This window comes from Sinohyriopsis cumingii, chromosome 1 (genome assembly GCF_028554795.1).
Source record: "Sinohyriopsis cumingii isolate HCF-2022 chromosome 1, ASM2855479v2, whole genome shotgun sequence".
Taxonomy (NCBI): Eukaryota; Metazoa; Mollusca; class Bivalvia; order Unionida; family Unionidae; genus Sinohyriopsis; species Sinohyriopsis cumingii.
The window spans coordinates 41,451,714-41,467,272 of record NC_142961.1 but is presented as its reverse complement, the minus strand read 5'-3'; the positions used below and the strand labels follow the sequence as shown (position 1 = coordinate 41,467,272).

The 15,559-nt window shown below is 34.1% G+C and overlaps 1 protein-coding gene across 1 annotated transcript in view; it reads left to right on the top strand.

Moving 5' to 3' along the window:
* LOC149806771 (mediator of RNA polymerase II transcription subunit 23-like) overlaps nucleotides 1-15,559 on the top strand; it is a 72,669-nt gene that overhangs the window by 19,333 nt on the left and 37,777 nt on the right. The window contains exons 4-8 of the mRNA XM_089957331.1: nucleotides 1,396-1,507; nucleotides 4,197-4,295; nucleotides 6,230-6,334; nucleotides 8,349-8,418; nucleotides 13,701-13,813. Coding sequence (XP_089813457.1) covers nucleotides 1,396-1,507; nucleotides 4,197-4,295; nucleotides 6,230-6,334; nucleotides 8,349-8,418; nucleotides 13,701-13,813 — 499 coding nt within the window. The remainder of the gene's footprint in view (nucleotides 1-1,395; nucleotides 1,508-4,196; nucleotides 4,296-6,229; nucleotides 6,335-8,348; nucleotides 8,419-13,700; nucleotides 13,814-15,559) is intronic.

Below are 15,559 nucleotides of genomic sequence, written 5' to 3'. Positions count from 1 at the left end.
CATTTAAATCTACCTAATCATAGAGTACAGGATCATCATTTTAATATAACGGAAGTCATTCTGTGTGATCCAGATTCTGAACATAACGTCACTAAATGGTAGAGGTATAGATTATTTATGGATACACCAACTTGACTCATTCCACCCAGTAGAGATTAACATTCAGTTACTTTAGTCATTTTCATTCCATATGAGTACTGGTTATCAAAACCTTATCAATCAGACCAGGTAAAAAGCCATTTGCTTCTGCAATCTGATATTATAATTTCCGCAAATATTTAACTTACAGGACAAAATATTTGTCTCCTATGGACTCTAATCATTTAATTGCATAGCAGGATAATAAATTACTTTTGCATAAATAATGCACACACATAAAACAAGTTTTTTTATCTTTAACACATTAACCCCTGGAAGTTTTTGTCATTTTCGCCTGAAAATCTAGTAGGAAACACATTTTGAAAGCTATTTCTGAATAGATCGGAAAACACCAAATACCCGGTGATCTTTCAATAACATACTGTATAGTTATGTTAGAAACATCGTTTTTCATTGGCTATTTGACTCACGCATGAGCAGAAGGATAAAAGTAGGATTTTTTTGTTGTTGTTATTGCTAAACAGAGCCATTATTTTTTTATCAAGACCATTCTTTATTCCAAATGCCCATCTTATCCTACTTTTTGCAAAGGCTCATCTGTCTGTTTGCAGTTCATACCAGTTTTCCTTAGATGTGAGACCAAAAAGTCTAAAATCCTGACACAAAATCGGATTCCAACCACAGGCGAATTTTGGGTAGAAAAAAGGCGGGTCCATAAAATGAGGTTTTATTTCTGTTTTGTAGTGCAACTAGATATTCCAGATTATTTGGTATCATTGTAGAGCTACATCTGTCTATCTTTCTATAATACCACCCACTTTAGTGCACCATGCATGACCATGACACTACAGAGCTTGGCAGTACTCTACTACCTCCTGCCCCGTTAAGTCATCGCTAGGGTTTAATGTGTTAAATGGTTTTAAAATAGAGATTGGTTCACGTTAAATATATTTCCCCATCCACTCTCCTTGGTTGACTTTCCAGTTGATTGAAAACTTTTCATATAACATTCCGGTCTGCTTTAGAGCCAGTCATTTAATTGGGGGGAGGCAGGGATTTTCTTTCAAAATTAGGATATTATTTTTCTTTTACCTCATGAAGTTTGTTTTAAAACAATCCCAGCCCCCCTCCCCAATCAAATGGCCAGTCTTTTAGAGGGAAAGAAATGTCATTAATGTCATGTTAATAATGCAGAAATCATACAAAATATTGTTGACAGGTAGATCATCAGTCCCATCATTGGACGTTTTGTTATAAGTTTATTCTTTCCTTATACCTTTTTTTTCTCCTTGGAAGGCCTGTCTGTGAAACTCTTTTGAGCAACGAGAAATTGATGTATCAGCATGCGCACATGTGGATTAGAACATTTCAGATAATACGTAAAATTATTGGGGGAGTAGATTACAAGGTAAGTTGGTATCAGCAATTAAGTTCTTTTAATTTTGATCAGCACATAATGTGTGAACAGTTGTAAGTTTTTGAAAGTCATGTAACTGGCATCAAAGTAGCGTCACATAGCGCAGTGATAGTGACATTATATGGTGACATCATATATTGCAGTTATAGTAACCATATAACCAATAATAGGGACCATATATTGCAATCATAGTGACTATATATTTCAATCATATTGACCATATATTAAAATAACGGTGACCATGTATTGCAATCAAAGTGACATCATATAGTGACAGCATATATTGCAATCATAGTGACTATATATTGCAGTCATAGTAACATCATATAGTAACAACATATATTGCAATCATAGTGGCCATATATTGCAATCGTTGTGACCATATGTTACAATAATAGTGAAATCATATATTGACATCATAGTAACCATATATTGACATCATAGTGACATCGTATATTGATATCAAAGTGACCATATATTGCAATAATAGTGACATCGTATATTGTTATCATAGTGACCATTTATTGCAGTCATACTGGTATCTTATATTGCAGTCATAGTAACATTATATATGGACATCATAAATGGCAATCATAGTGACATCTTATAGTGCAGTCATAGCAGGACTGATTTATGATTTTTTTTTCTTTCACTTGTACAGTTGTTGTTGTTGTTGTGGGGTTTAATGCCATTTTTCAGCACACGATATGCTATACATGGCAGCCAGTATTAATGGTGGAGGAAGAACCCGGGAAAAACCCTAAAAGAACCACTGACCCATGAGAAGCTACTTGCAAGCTTTCTCACATACCCACATTGGCTCAATCTGAGACTTGAACCCACACAGACAGAGGTGAGATGTCAGTGATCCATAACGGATAGCGCTTTAGACCACTCCGGGCCCCTCACTTGTACAGAACAAGCAGTTTCAGAAAATTCATTTGACCTACCTACCTATTCATTTGTCCCTAAGTTTCAATCTCTTGCTTTGATCTGGAAAGATGTATCCACTTTAATCCCTAGAAAAAAATGGAACATTGAATTAATATATTTATTTCTAAAAAGGCTTGTATAATTTAATTTTTATTGTCAAAGTATCTTAGTATACTAACTTTTGCTTTGATAAGATAGCATGAGTTTAACAGTCAGCAAGAACTGAATGGAATTAACTGGAATCGAGACTTTCCATAACTTGTTCTCTAAAGACTTTATCAAGAGACAGAACAAAGTTCATGCCCTGTGTATGCTCTTATAATTAAGACCAAGTTTAACACTTCTTACCCAGAGCACAGATTGCATTTCGATGTAATTAAGACCAACTTTAATGCTTCTTACCCAGAACACAGATTGCATTTCAATGTAATTAAGACCCAGTTTAACACTTCTTACCCAGAGCACAGATTGCATTTTGATGTAATTAAGACCAAGTTTAACACTTCTTACCCAGAGCACAGATTGCATTTCAATGTAATTAAGACCAAGTTTAACACTTCTTACTCAGAGCACAGATTGCATTTCGATGTAAGACCAAGTTTAACGCTTCTTACCCAGAGCACAGATTGCATTTCAATGTAATTAAGACCAAGTTTAACACTTCTTACCCAGAGCACAGATTGCATTTCAGTGTAATTAAGACCAAGTTTAACACTTCTTACCCAGAGCACAGATTACATTTCAGTATAATTAAGACCAAGTTTAATGCTTCTTACCCAGAGCACAGATTGCATTTCAATGTAATTAAGACCAAGTTTAACACTGTCCAGTAGCACACAGCATTTCCTTATCAAAAAGTGGCTTGCCATACCAGGATGGATGTAGGCTCTGTAATAAACAGTTTTCCTGTTTTGTCTTTATTATATTCTGAGCTACACAGGATTCATGATGTCTAAAACTGTCATGAAACATGCTGATTAGATACTGAATTTGTCAGTTCCATGACAGCAGTTGAATTTTTGCCCATGCCAGTTTGAGATAATGTTTGCATTAGGTGTAAAACAGTTTTCCTTCAGACTCAGTGAATTCATGCCATGGATAATTATTAACCTAATGAGCCAGAGAAAAATTCTGTTATTTATGTCATATTTGACATTTTTTGGTTGCCACTGAGTCTGACTTGAGTCCTTTTTACCTCGGATGCAGTGGTAGCCTTACGTTTGATCCCTCCACTTTCAGGTGAATTGTTCTTCTCTGAATCTTCTTTATAACCTTTCATGCCAAAAAATTGAGTGAATTTACTTTATCCATCACATCTTTTGGCAGCAACATTTAATATAACTTACATTCTGTTGCTTAAATGTAAACATGCACCACATCTTAATTAGCACAATTGTTTCAGTTAAAATGCAGTATCACACAAGGAAGTTGATACTCTGCATTAACAATGAAAAACTATAGAAAAAATTAATGTATCATATGTACTGTCATTTAATCATACAGGAAATTGACACTTATGTTGGTAAAGTGCCTATCATTAATTTAATTGCATGGACTTTATGAATTGAAATTAAAGGATGATCCACTCCGGAATGTTGGACTAAGGCATTTGATTAGTTCTGTATAGTGACCATTTATTGTAGTCATAGTAACATCATATAACTGACTTCACAGTTTGGGAAACAATGTTTCTGCAGAGCCCTTGTCAGGAACATTTTGTCATTTACATGAATTTTCCACTTAACAGGGATGTAGGGATCTTCTTCGAGCGATATTGGACAAATGCCAGACTTTGCCTGATCAGGATAATATCTCCTTGATGAATCAAGTGGAAGCCATTGTAAATGTGAGTGTAATGGTGGAAGCCTTTGTAAATGTAAGTGTAAAGGTGGAAGCCATTGTAGATGTAAGTTTTGAGGTGGAAGCCATTGTAAATGTAAGTGTAAAGGTGGAAGCCATCGTAAATGTAGTGTAAAGGTGGAAGGCATTGTAAATTTAATTGTAAAGGTGGAAGCCATTGTAAATGTATGTTTTGAGGTGGAAGCCATTGTAATTGTAAGTGTAAAGGTTGAAGCCATTGTAAATGTAATTGTAAATGTGGAAGCCATTGTAAATGTAATTGTAAAGGTGGAAGCCATTGTAAATGTGAGTATAAAGGTGGAAGCCATTGTAAATGTGAGTATACAGATGGAAGCCATTGTAAATGCAGTTGTAAAGGTGGAAGCCATTGTATATGTAATTGTAAAGGTGCAAGCCATTGTAAATGTAATTGTAAAGGTGCAAGCCATTGTAAATGTGAGTATAAAGGTGGAAGCATTGTAAATGTAATTGTAAAGGTGGAAGCCATTGTAAATGTAATTGTAAAGGTGCAAGCCATAGTAAATGTAATTGTAAAGGTGCAAGCCATTGTAAATGTGAGTATAAAGGTGGAAGCCAATGTAAATGTGAGTATAAAGGTGGAAGCATTGTAAATGTAATTGTAAAGGTGGAAGCCATTGTAAATGTAATTGTAAATGTGTAAGCCATCTTAAATGTGAGTATAAAGGTGGAAGCATTGTAAATGTAATTGTAAAGGTGGAAGCCATTGTAAATGTAATTGTAAAGGTGGAAGCCATTGTAAATGTACGTGTAAAGGTGGAAGCCATTGTAAATGTAATTGTAAAGGTGGAAGCCATTGTAAATGTACATGTAAAGGTGGAAGCCATTGTAAATGTCTGTGTAAAGGTGGAAGCCATTGTAAATGTAATTGTAAAGGTTGAAGCCATTGTAAATGTATGTGTAAAGGTGGAAGCCATTGTATATGTAATTGTAAAGGTGGAAGCCATTGTAAATGTGAGTGTAAAGGTGGAAGCCATTGTAAATGTGAGTGTAAAGGTTGAAGCAATTGTAAATCTAATTGTAAATGTGAGTATAAAGGTGGAAGCCATTGTAAGCGTAAGTTTAAGGTGGAAGCCATTATAAATGTAAGTTTAGAGATTAAATTCTTTTCATTATGATCAAACGTTATAGATCAACTTTTGGATTTTAATCCCTAATGCATGCTGAATTAACTCTTAAAAATTTAGTTACTAACCTAGGAATAGGAAAAATATTTAAAAATCTCAATTAGAGGAAGACATTATAAGATATTTTGTGAAATTTGGACCAGATTCTGAATGCAATAGATTTGATGATTATATAATGTTATGACCTGTCTTGAGAGACCACTTGTTTTGAGAGATAACTTTTTTGGTCTTTTAAGACAGTTTCTGCTGTATATGTACTTACTGTCTTTGATAGCTGAAGGAAACAAGGAGATTATTCTGGTCACATTTTATATCATTAAAAGGATCTGGATAAATGAGTTTTTCTTGAAAATAAATAGATCCAGTGGGTAAAGGAATCATATGCTGCATATGTTAGCTTTTATAGGGAAAGGACTGGATCCAAATTTCAGTGTCATGATATCATTTTCATTGTGAATGGAGACACTGAGATTTTAGAAAAGGAATTTGATAATGTGTAAGAATAATTTGTAACTACAGCATGATTGTCAAGGATTACTTCATGTCAACATTATCTTTGAACATTTATCATAAAACTAGTTTTAGATTATGTCTGCATATTAACATATTCTTTTTTCATTTCTTCATTTGAAGAGAGAAGTGCATTGTGTCTAAGATATGGCTGTCAGAATCATTTGTTGTGCAGTGAACACAGTATAGATGTGGAGAAATGATCCAATAAACATAATTTATCAGTATAATTTGGCAAGTAACATCTTTTTAATATAAATTACAGGTTGTGTCCTACATTTTAGACAGAAATGTATGTCTCTTACCAGCTTACTTTGCAGTGAATGAAATTGTCAAAGTCTGCACTGATGACAAAAGATGGCCTCACTGGGTAAGAATATTGTATGATGTGAAGTCTCGGAAGATATGCAGAAATCTAAAATCAGAATTTTTTCAAGAGTTACTATAAATTATACATGAATATTTACATGCATGCCAATGCATAAGCACAAGGTAACAATAAGTCATTGTACATACTTATGCACATAATGAGTAAAAAACATAAGTTTGTGTTAAAAGTTTAAAAAGGCATATTTGTAGATTTAGTAGCCAAAGTCAAAATTCATTTCAAAATTTAATTTTAATCACACTCAAGATCTGTACAGAGTATTAACAGATATGCAAAACAAAAACATAAATATACATATAGTAGTTGTCATACTGTGCCTTCAGTAGGAATAGTTCCATTTGTGTCCCCTTCAGTAGTGGATAGCAACACATCAGTACTAGTTATTGTGGGGATGCCATCGTTGCTGTTGTCATATGTTTCATAAGATTGAGTATACAAGTTTTTGTACTTCAGATGACCTTGAAAAATCCATGAATTCAAAGGGTTGGCTAGAAAACTCTTTAAAATTTAAAAAAATTGGTTTTGACTGTAAAAAGTTTTGTATTTTGCCAAAATTTCTTAAATTATATCTAGGAAAATAGAAGGTTTAAACTGAACAAAGGCATATAAATTTTTTAATTCGGAATTTTTGTTATTTTTTTCTTTTCACAAAATTATAAAATAAATAAAATGGGATAAAAATGGTGGCTCAAACGACAGATGACACTAGTAGTTACCAAATAGAGTAGAGAGTCCCTTTGATGTAATGGCACTATTATATGTTTGTCTATAACTATTGTACCTATTTATGCAGTGGTAAATAAAGTGGCAGATGGAGAAAGTTTTATTTCCATAAGAAATAAAAACTCCTTGAAAAGTCTTTGAAAGTAATCTCAAAGGATAATTGAATGATAGTTTTTGAAAGTTATGTGTTGAGATTATATAGTAGAGTTCTGAGAGGCTAAATTCTGTGAAATAGAAGCTTGTAATTGAATAATTATTACCTGTAATGCTTGTATAATATGAATTAAAGCCATAAATGCAAATGAGAATATAATAAGTAACCATTATTTTCTATTGTTCTACATAAATTGTGCTGTTTCTTTGGTACCAAATGTCAGTGAATTTAGACTGGTACCAATACATAGAAACATGCATGCTTTAACAGACACCTTGATATCAAGGACACTTGCTTTTGGAAGACAAAGTTCATGATGCATTTGCTTATGTTTTCTGGTACACTTTGCTTCTGTTTATTAGGGTCATCTGTCCCAAAATAACAACATTGTGTAGTTCATATCCTTTTGAGTGTTCCAGCAAGTAAGAAACAGAGACAGTTACCATCCCTCTTAATGTTTTATTCCATACTCTCTGCCCTCCAAGAGCCCTCCCTTCTAACTCTTTATGATTCTCAAACAACCTCGTAAAACTTTCTCATTTTCTATTTGTTTAACTTTTTTTAAATTTGTTTAATATCTGTTTCTATTCCCATAGAGATCAAATGCTAAATTGCATTATTGACATCATCTTGTATCTCAAAAAGATTCTCTTTTGTTACAAAACATTCCCCTTTCTTTAACAGAAATGTCCTGTTCATCACTAAAAGTGTCCCTCTGTAAGAAATTTCCAGATGGAACACTGATTTATAGACATTGACTGTATTATATCTTGAGTGAGGAATATTGCTGTGCAGAGTTAGAGAGAATTAGTTAAAGTTGATAATGATGCTCTATTCCAGAACTCTGTGTGCTGAATGATTTTACCTACATAAGGATGTTCAATATTCAATGGCAAAATTACTGTACAAGTTTCCTCAGCTCTTATGATTTCATCATATGATATCATTTTATCCACATCTATTAATTTCTGTTTTAAGCATTTGCCTTCAACAGTCCTTGTTTAAAATGGATTTTTTTTCCTAATGACTCATACTTCTTCACACTCATTGTTCATTTGTCATAGTTTAAAGATTTTTCAGATTATTCAGATTTCAGTGTTTGTTTATATTGAATTGCAGAGACTAGGGAGGATGTTATCAGATTTTGTGGACAGTTTCCGACCCACTGCACATATGGTCACAATTTCAGGTCAGTATTTGCCCTTGATCTCTGAATACCTAAGGTATCACATTTTGTCAATAAGACACTTTGTGGCAATGCTCAAAAACATTCAGCTGTAAGTGATGCATGGTGCATAAATTTGTTGATAATTGAACATAGCGTTTTAATGAAAATTTCTTAAAAGTGACTATTAATTAAATGCTTTCTTCAAGAAGTTCCATGTACTGCTGAATTTTTTCTATATTTCTTCAGAAAAGTTATCCAGTTAGGAAACATTAGAAGTACATCCACCATCTTGTAAATCCATCCTTTGCAAGCTTAGAAAAATGTTTGCTGTCTTTGAACTCATTTTAGCAACAAAAATGCTAAATGTTTATCTGCTTGCCAGGATGGAAGTTGGATTAGAGTGGTTTCCTCTTAGGTATTGGTGCCAAATCCCATCAGTTGTCTGTTTAATTGCTGGTCCTATTGTCTATATAAAGTACTTTCAAATCTTCTCATTACTGAGTCTTTCTCTGTATACTGTGTCAAGCAAATGGTCATTCTTTTCTAGGAATAATATCATTTGTCATTTTCTATGGCATTTTTCTTTTTTCTTTTGATTCTTAGCCTCCACTTTCCATTAAGTTTAAGATGATGACTGACAGGTATAATCCGTATAATCTCCCCATTAGGGAGATTCCATTATGTCCAAATCTTAGCCCCCTGCTCCCATCTTATCATTGTTAATCTATTCTGGTAGGAAAAATCCTGGATCGACAACTTCCTGAGACTAGCATCGGAAATTTCTAGCAGATTACTGCCTTCTTGTCTGCTGAAACAGTGTGAATGTAGGTTTTCTATCTAGACACAGAACTGTTGTACCTACATACCTGGTTCATATTAAAAAAGCCCTCAGAAACTAACCATTCTCTGAACAAGCGGTGGACGAATAGCTCTAAGAAGAAGGTCCACTGCTCTGAATACCTGTGAAGGAAACTGGAGGATTTTCATGCTGTGGTTCAAGCAGAGACATTTCTCCCTTAAGAGCCTCTGTATCACAGATAGCTAACTTTATCTTGTGGATATTTAACTTCAGTCACAGTCAAGGCTACCATTCCACAAGTTCTGAGATGTTTCACCATCATTGTTGTTGTTGTTCTAGGGTTTAACGCCATTTTTCAGTACAAGATAGGCTATACATGGTGTCCAGTATAACTGGTGAGGGAAGAACCAAAGACCCACAAGAAGCTACTGGCAGGCTTTCCCATGTACCCATGCTAGCCGAGCCTTGGACTTGAACCCACGCAGACAGAGGTGAGATGGCAGTGATCCGGAACGGTGAGCGCTTTAGACCACTCGGCCACTCGGGGCCCCTTCACCATCATTGAATGGAGGAAATAGACTAGAACAAAGACTTCTCTGACCATCTATGAAGTTTTGATCTGTCTTGACTGAAAGCCTTGACACTTTACCCAAAATGGAATCTAGCATGAGTGTTGATGTAATGAAACAAGACACCAATTAAACCACTGTCTAGAGTCATCTTGATCAACATTTTCCTACAAGATTTTCTTCCTAATCATTTAAACTACACCAAGCAGAATCAGTGAGATAAGATTTATATGGGTCAACCCTCACTATCTATAGCTCTGCCACTAGTTTCATAATAGCCCTGCTTTCATTACCAAGAACAGGCTCACCGATGGGAAGTCAGTCTTTTGTGTCTTGAAACCACTTTCTTTTTAGGATGCTAATTCCCAAGAGGATCTTAACGAATACCTGAAGTATACTAAGCTGATAGGAGAGTGTGCGGGTTCAAAGAAGAGAGAGATGGTATTTACACACAGACTCTGTTCTGGGTCCACTGGGTTATCTGCTCAGCCTGCAATATATTAACCCAAGACCATATGAATTTCATATTGCCTCATAAGGTTAGGACAGCTACCACCAGCATAGCACTCAAATGCAAATGTTCCCTGGTCAACATTTTTAATATTATGGGATGGAGATCAGAAGAAACCATCTCCAGCTTGTACCTCAAACCTTTGATCCTGAAGACCTCATTTCAGCCTGGTGGGACCATTATTAGCAGTGAAACAGGATACTTTCCCAGGCTACTTAACTGCTTCATAATGATATGGGTTACTCTACTTTCACTTGATTTGTGAGATCAGGATTTTTTCTTCTTCTCTAAACCCAGTCCATCCAATGTCCTGTTCTAACCTTAGCCTTATAATACCAACTCTTCCTAATTTATTATGTTTAGGTAAAGCATGTGAAGAGGACACCATCTTTCTGAATGAAAAATATTTCTTGTATAAAATTTATGTAATTAATATGGGCACACATTCACAAGTCCTTCTTCAGTTATATTCCTGGAGGAGCATGCACATCCACTCCAATAGTGACTGACTATTGATGTAATTTGGTGTTGATCCCTCATTCCGATTGGAAACCACATTTTCTCTCACTTCCTTCTTGGCAAGGATGTTACTTTTAATACCTTTTGTGCTAGAACAAGAAATATTGAATGTCTGTCTTAACTTGGGAGTGCTGGATTTGCCAGGTTATTGCAGTTCTACTTTTAAAGATTGGGTAAGTAATATTGAAGAAACTTATATCACTCCAATAAAATGTTCCTTGTATATAGATTTGTATTGTAGCTATCTACAAGCCGAGGTGCAGTGGATCTTTAATCCATTTAGTCTCTGCCACAGAATACTAGGTTAAAAGTATTTCCATAATTGATACAGGACATGTATAATGCAGCTGTTCATTTATGAAGAAATTAACATAGGTGTTTATTGTGCTGATTTATTTAATTGATAGTGATGTTGCTGGTGATTTATCTAATTGACATGGCTGAGATTCCTAGTCATTTATCCTTTAATAATTCTTAAATCATATTAATAAAAATGAAAAGATCGTATTTGATACCACATCAGTCTCTGCAACAATTTCTGTATACTGTATTTACTGTATATGTTGGGACACGATAAATTAATTTTTAAAGTAATTTTTTTGTGCACTGTATGTTCTGGGACACGTCGTTATTAAATATCATAAGTTGTGAGACACCTTTTAGATCATTTGAAAATTACATGTACTGCAACTGAAATTTTATTTTACAGAATATACAACTGTGTACTTGAGATAAAACTCTTTAACCCACTGCAGCAGCATCTCGTCAACACAACCCTTCTCCTGCACACATACGATCCATTATTTCGGTGCATGAGTATTATTTTTTTAGCTTTCTCATGCCTTGAAAAATTATCGTTAGAGGCAACACATCTCCTGAAGCAGAAACTGCAAGGACTAAAGTCAGATTTTTTAAAATCTGCACCAGTCTTGCTAATTCTCACACTTTTAACCCCCATCTTTTATTAACCAGTCTGTCCAGGAATGAGATCGAAGAACACTTGAATTTCATCCATGTTAGTGATCATATTGTCGGCAAAATCATCTGCTTCTCTTCTGGCCTTTATGCATTAATCAAATGATTTTATTTTCTCCAAATCTTCCGGCCAATGCTGGATCGTCGATGTGAGTGCATGAAGCACTATATTCAGTCACTTTAAAAATTGTTCCATTGTTTCAGTTTATTTTCAAAATTACCGTAAATACTGGTGAAAAGGAACCAAAATAGCTTCCATATCTCTGCCTACTTTTTATATTTAAAATTTTAAAAAATCAGCACACTTAAAAGAATCCAAAGTTGGCATCCAAGGTCAGCTTGCTTTTTAATAATATAACCTTTGTATTAACATCCTTTATTTTTTTTTAAATCGGCTTAAAAGTATTCAAAGTTGGCTTCCAAGGTTGGCTTGTTTTTTAATAAAAATAACCTTGCCTTTGATTTCCTGTCGGTAAGTTCAAACAATGAGTTTTCTGCTCACTGCCAGTTGTGTTTATTCACCACCCAGGCATCTGTGTGCTTGGCATGTTTATTTATAATTAATACAAATGGACATTGATGTATGCAGGTAAGTAGTATATACTGCAATAACCTGATTTAATAATACTTTTTTGTAACCCATGCTAGCGAAAAGATTGTCACTTGCACTCAAGTGAATGTATTTTCAAATAATGAATTTTATTTGCACGATACTGTCATATAGTTGACCTGGATATAATTTAATCTTGGTTACTTTGCACCTAACACCATGTCATGCGTGAATGGCAGTTGTCTTCAAGCAATCAGTTGATTATTTCCCTCTCATTTGCGATTTTGTTTGATTCAGTTTTCATTCGGATAACATATTCAAACCAATGAGTATAATCAAACACAATTTGCTTTTCAGTGTTCATGTCAGTGAACAATGTAACGTGTGTTATCAGACATAAGCAATACACACTACAGTATGGATGCCTATGCTACATATATGGAGTTCATGGGTATATTTTATTCTTTACTGCACAGGATAAAAAAATAAATAAATGATAAGAATACAAGGTTAGTTTGTTTCATTTTATTGTCAAGTAAGTGTTTTCTTTATCTATTTGATTGCAACATGCAGGATGGGGACACAAATTCAACACAGATTTTTTAAATTTCTTATGCCTTGGACATATGATCGAAGTGAAAAAAACTTTCACCAAAAGTTCTGGGACAGGGAAAAAATAATTATTTTATCGTATTCCAATATATACGGTGTATTGATACTAAAATGTAAACTATTGATTGTGGATACTCATTTGACACAAATAAAATAAAAAGTTCTCTGAAAATGTTTATTAAAGCAAATGAGCAGTAATGCAATGAAAAGGTACTTTGTGAAATTTAACCTTGATAAAACCACCTTTCATTTGGTTTGCTTTAGCGTTTTATGCACAACGACACATGTAGGTTATTTAGTGCTGAGGCTAAGTGTCTTGCCCAAGAACACACCATGGTAGCAAAACCAGGCTGATGCAGTGAAAGGATTTGAACCTGTACCCTTTTGGTTGCAAGTCCAGCACACTAACCACTAAGTCATTGATGCTTCTTTGCATCATATGAAATAAAGGATAATAACCCTTCCACACCTCATCAATCAGCTTAAACAGTTAAACATGTGGTTGATGGGTAGTAACATAGCAGTGGTAAGATGAGGCAATGGGTAAGAGTTTCTTCCCTTTATCTAAATAGAACAAGGATAGAAAAGACTAGGGTTTTGTTTTTCTTGTTTGGTATTGATAGATTCAAGAGGTAGCAAAGTTAATTTCTTAATTTTATGCTCAAGTAAGTATTCTTGGAGGAGCATTATTTACTAACAAATATACTTTCTTTATTAATGGCTTCACTTTATACTTTTCATTAATCTGTTTATATTTTCCATTTCCAGGTAGATCAGAGTTATTACCAGTGGTGGGACACTCGATGTCTAATAGTAATGTATGGCGACTGAATCCCAACAGTCTTCACTTTTTCCTGAATGGTCCTCTGCCATATAACAAGGTTTGTACAACTTACTGCTCACATAATTTGGAGTTCCCAGCCATGGAGGCCATATTTCTGATCTGAATGTGATCAGACTTTAAGTTGAAACAAAATTAAGATCTTGTGGAATGATCCACACATTTCAGAACACAAGAAATACTTGTTAAAATTTATAAAAGTAGTAAACTAAGGAAGCAAACTTTTTCTTTTGAAAAGATTATTCTTGAAAATAGGTTACTGTCAAAAACACGTGGCAGGTATCAAGGTATGAGTCCTGTCATTACTTTTTCAGTTTTTTCTCAAGAAATCAGCATATAAACATCCGCAGGGTGAAATATAATGTAAATTAGGGTTTTCTTTTCTTGACATCTGCAAATCTGTATACAAACCTCCAAAGGGTAATAACATGTTCTTAATTAGGCTGCTAATTCATTAATTTCACTTCTTCAGGTTTAATGTGTATTTTTGACAGGAATATTGTACATTTTAACTTAATTATTTATGTAAATAATCATGAAATCAACACAAAAGTTGATTACAAGCATGAAAATACTATGTTGAAACCATTTTGCATTGTTCTTTGAACAGAAAATTGACATGAGTTGATATTGTACTCAGAATACAAAAAGCATCTGGTTCTCCAGAAATGGGGGTGTGAAGAGGTCAGCTTGAAAAAAGACAATTTCTAGTTACCTTTCTCTGGATATTTGGGCAAAATGACAGGTAATAGAACAACTATTTTACCTGACCCATCCCCTACCATGGACCCTGAAGTGAGTGAATCTATGGGGAGAAAGTTTACTCCAGCCTCATTTTTATTTTCTATGCAGAAATATTTTTTGTTCTCTTATAAGCTACAAAGAAGGGAGATGGATTTTTTAAAAGGATTCTATGGTTTGTCAGAGCTGTTTTACAAAGGTGAAGTACAAAGTTAGCATCATGGCAGATAATGTACTGATGATATCGCAGTGACCAAAATATTAAGAAGCATGGTTATAAAACTAGTACTGTAGTATCATAAATTTTCATGGGGGACCAATTTCCATAGTTTTCATTGTTCCGAACCACAAATTTATATCCCCAATGAAAAATTAGCCATCTAGGATGATGACCCCCCCCCCCCATTGTCTTAGTGTTTCATTCCTAGAGATTAACACAGCTACTAGCATTTGATAAAACAAGGTGAATACTGTAATCTGGTATATAAATATTAGCTTTTACGTGTGTTTGTTTTATTTTTTTTATTTTAATCTTTTGAAACAAGAATTATAAATCATTTTATATTGTTTCAATGCACACATTCAATAAGGTATCCAATAGCTGTAATTTTACACTCTGCCTTAAATCCATATGTGAGGTAAGTATGGATAGAGAGAAAATAGAGAAATAGCATGAGCATTCAAACAATAGTAATACAGAAAATGAAAGAAACAAAAAATACAAATTAACAGTATATGAAAATTAAATTTAATACTTATTCAAATCGATCCTTCATTCAAGTACAGTTGTTGTTGAAACAGTTAAATCCTTCTGAAAGCACACTTCATTTTATCCATGGATTTTTAATCCAAAAGAACAACAATCCTGTAAAATACTATAACTATTTCTTGAAACACTATTATTAATGAATCACTGTGTATATACACTAATTTCCTGAAACACTATTATTAATGAAACTCTGTGTATATACACTAATTACAGCAGAGTATGAAAGCTCACACTTCACAGATTTTTGGACAAAGCCACTGTATCAACATAGCTGAT